This window comes from Dipodomys ordii, unplaced genomic scaffold, assembly GCF_000151885.1.
Source record: "Dipodomys ordii isolate 6190 unplaced genomic scaffold, Dord_2.0 Scaffold29, whole genome shotgun sequence".
Lineage (NCBI taxonomy): Eukaryota > Metazoa > Chordata > Mammalia > Rodentia > Heteromyidae > Dipodomys > Dipodomys ordii.
In genome coordinates, this window is record NW_012267245.1 from 5,758,074 (window position 1) to 5,761,796 (window position 3,723).

The window sequence follows — 3,723 nt, forward strand, 5'->3', positions numbered from 1 at the left end:
GAACACCAAAAAAGCCAGAAGTGGCGCTGTGGCTCAAGCAGTGGAGAGCACTTGTCTTGAGCTCAGGGACAGTGTACAGGCCCTGAGTTCAAGTCGGAAGACAGGCACAAAACAAACAAAAAAGAAAATGTTGACTCCCTCCTTTCTCAACTTGTAGGAAGCCAAAACCAACCCAAGTCAGTATTCCCTCCTTGAAATAAGAGACCTGAAGTGACCTAGCTGAACAAGGGACGGAAGAGGTGAAGGGGTGGAAGGTGGGCGTGGTGAGGAAGTGAAGGGTGGAAGGGAGTATTTGTCATCGCATAATAAAAGCATACAGGTCAAAGTTTAGGAGTGTGTTAGATCACCAGCCACTTTCACAGAAGTGTCACCTGAGTGAACAGTTCCCCAAACCGCTGTGCTGTGACACAGCAGCATGTCCCAAGACCTGTGCAAGCAAATCACAACATTGACATTCCCTGGTCTTCGAGTAGCGGGACAGGAACTGGACCTGGTGAGTCCTTACCTCCTGGTCCATTCCGTTCTGGGTCAGCTCCGCCTTATGGCTCTCCCAATGTATTAGTCAGATCTGGCTGTGTGTATTACTTATCGGTTGCTATGGAACAAACTGAACACTTACCGTGCTGGTGCGGTATCCCTTTTATGTATCCCATGTATTGTGTGGACAGAAGTTTTGGGTGTTTGGGGAGCTGCAGGAGTCCTGCTTGAAAAGATCCTTCATGCCCATCCCAGGGGACCACCCAAAGGCAAGCAGGCACAAGAGAAAGATTACTACAAGGTGTATTAGAGAAGCCGTACTTCCCCGAAGATGGAACACATGGCATCCGTCCCTATTCAGGTAGCAGGAGGGACTGGGGGCAGGAAGTGAGGTGGGTGTTTGCTCAGGTGGGTCTGGGTGGAGAGAGGGAGTGGCCAGCTGTAGGGCGGGGACTCCAGAGCTCAGGGCTGGGTGGAGCTGAGGACCAAAGGTGGACGTAAAGCTAATTTCACTTGGCAGCTGGTTTGAGGCTGGGCTTTCCAATAACGGCTTCTTGCACTGGTCTGACACTAGTGCCGACTGCTGGCTGGCTAATCTAAGTGTGTTCACTTGGTGGAAGGCTTCTCACCAGGAAGAGGGGGGTAAACTGCAATGCACAAATACCTTTCAAGCTTCTGTGTATATTTGCTGATGGCCCAATAGCTAAAGCAAAGTGCATGTGCAAAGGGCAGAATGAGTGTGGGAGGGTGTGCAGGGTGCGAATTCAAGAAGTGAGATTCCCTAGCCAGCTGTGAAAGGAATCATCAAACAAGTTATTGAAACATCTCCAAAAATCTCAGTGGCTTCCTCCAACTAAGGATTCTCCTTATTTTTGTCAGTCATGGGGCTTGAACTCAGGACCTGAGCACTGCCCCTGAGTTTTTTGCTCAGAGCTAGCGCTCTACCACAGTAAGCCACAGCTCTACTTCCAATTTTTAGGTTGTTCATTGGAGATAAAAGCCTTATGGACTTTCCTGCTTGGGTTGGGTTTGAACTGAGATCCTCAGATCTCAGCCTCCTGAGTAGCTGGGATTACGGGCATGAGCCACTGGTACCCAGCTCGAGGATTATTTCTTGCCTAACACAATTCCAAGCTAAGGAAACTCAGCAGGAATTCTCTTATTCAGTTGCTCTGCCATGGGCTAAGAACTTCAAAGCCCATGGCCTGGTCTCAGTGTCCACCCTTTCTGGACCCTTGGGACCCAGGAATTCTCTACTGCTCTGGATGGAGGACTAAAGAAATTCTTTAGAGATCAAGTCTGGAAATGGTGTATGGCAGCTCTAGCTGTTACCAGGTCAGAGGGCCTGGAAAGTTCTAGAAAGAATTCAAGGATAGATGGAAAGGAGACATGAGTGGGAGCAAGTTTACTGATGCAAAGTGAAGGCAAAGGAAGAAGGCGGCAGGATCATGAAGGAGTAATGGCCTTGAGGGTCCAAGGACCCTCGATCTTTTCCGCGGACTTGCAGGAATGGAAGCGGTCATGTCTGGAAACCCGTGTCCATAACTTCAGGGGACTGGGCTGTGCAGCACCAACACTGCATGTTGGGCAGGACTTGATGGTCAGACCAGGACTGTCCCCTTCCAAAGCTGTGGGGATGGAGTCAGCAAGACCTCGTTGTGTGTCACGACTCATTCTATGAAGGGCAGCAGGTCAAGATGTGACTTTTTCTTTTTTTTGGCTATTGCTGGGGTTTTGGATTCAGGGCCTTTTCCTTCTAGGCAGTGCTTTACCAGTTGAGCAATTTCCTCCATGCTTTTTTGCTTTCTTTTCTAGATTGCATTTCTTGTTTTTGCTTACAGCTGGACTCAGAGCAAGATCTTCCTTCCTGTGATTGCTGAGGAGCTGGAATGCAGTTATGTTTGGCTTATTGGTTGAGATGGGGAATCTTCTTGTTTGCTACACTGGCCTTGAATTTAAATCCTCCTGATCCCTACCTCCCTTGAGTGCTTGTTTTATGGGTTGTTTCTAATGTAATTCATAACCCTGTGACACTCTGCCAAACTTTTAGAAACTGACTAACATGTTGGGAATTAAACAAGCTCTTTAGCTGAAGATGAGCTGTGAATTCCAATTCTTGTAGGTGTTACAGGTGTTCTGTGGTCTGTTTTGCTTTGTGGAAGGATGTGTTAGATTTTTAAAAAGAGGTAGCCGAGTAAGAACAGCACCACACACGTGGTATTCAGGTAAGGGGTAGGTTTATTCATCGCTCTGGCTGGCACCAGGCCATGTTGGCCCTCCACGTGGCTGGGAAAGAGAGAGAGCTGGGAAAGAAAGAGAAAAGAACTAGAAGAGAGAGCATCTAGGCCTGGGCTAGGCCTTATCTAGGGTATGGGTGGAGAAAGTGTGGCCACATCAAATTCAGATGTGACCTCAGGGGATACAGATGTGACTTCTTCCAGGTGTGCCAGTTGCCTAGGTAACGCAGGTAATGGGTAGAGACTTTGCTGTGAGGAGGGTGGAGTCTTCTTGCCACCCAGGAAAGGACCTTACAGTGAGTATTTTCTGTGGCTTACTTCCTGATTTCTTTCTTTCTTTTTTTTGGGGTTTGGTCGTGGGCCTGAACTCTGGGCCTGGGCGCTGCCCCTCAGCTCTTCAGCTCAAGGCTAGTGCTCTACCACTTGAGCCACAGCGTTACTTCCGGCTTTTTTTTTTCCGCTTATGTGGTGCTGAGGAATCGAACCCAGGGCCTCACGCATGCGAGGCAAGCGCTCTACCACTGAACCAACTTCCCAGCCCTGTGTGTGTGGTTTTAACGCAGGGCTTCACACATTACTAGTCTGACAGTTGACCTCTCATTTGGCTCATATATATATACATGATATATATTATATATATATGATATGTATATTATATATGTAAGATACATATATTTAGTAGTATATATTATGTATCATTATATGATACGTAATATTTAATATCTACACTATATAATTATGCATAATACGTATTATGTATATAAAAATACATAATATATCTGAACAAGATCGCTCCTGGGGAAGACTAGATCTTCAGGAATTAGGGGGGTTGGGATTAGCTATGGAGGGAACCCCAGATCTCCCAGTGGGGCTCCCATTAGCTCCGCCCTCGCCTCCCCCCTCCTCCCTCCCCCCCCGGCCTCCGGGACGCCCCACCTGGGTCCACCCCCTGGCCGTGGGCTGGCTCAGGGTCCGTCACGCCAGCGAAAACGTCCACGGGAACCTGGAA

The 3,723-nt window shown here is 48.2% G+C and overlaps 1 protein-coding gene across 1 annotated transcript in view; it reads left to right on the top strand.

Annotated features, from left to right (window-relative positions):
- The first annotated feature begins 415 nt into the window (after positions 1-415).
- Positions 416-3,723, top strand: part of Ythdc2 (YTH domain containing 2) — a 50,096-nt gene continuing 46,788 nt past the window's right edge. The window contains exons 1-2 of the mRNA XM_013016007.1: positions 416-493; positions 733-838. Of these exons, the coding sequence (XP_012871461.1) occupies positions 416-493; positions 733-838 (184 nt within the window). The remainder of the gene's footprint in view (positions 494-732; positions 839-3,723) is intronic.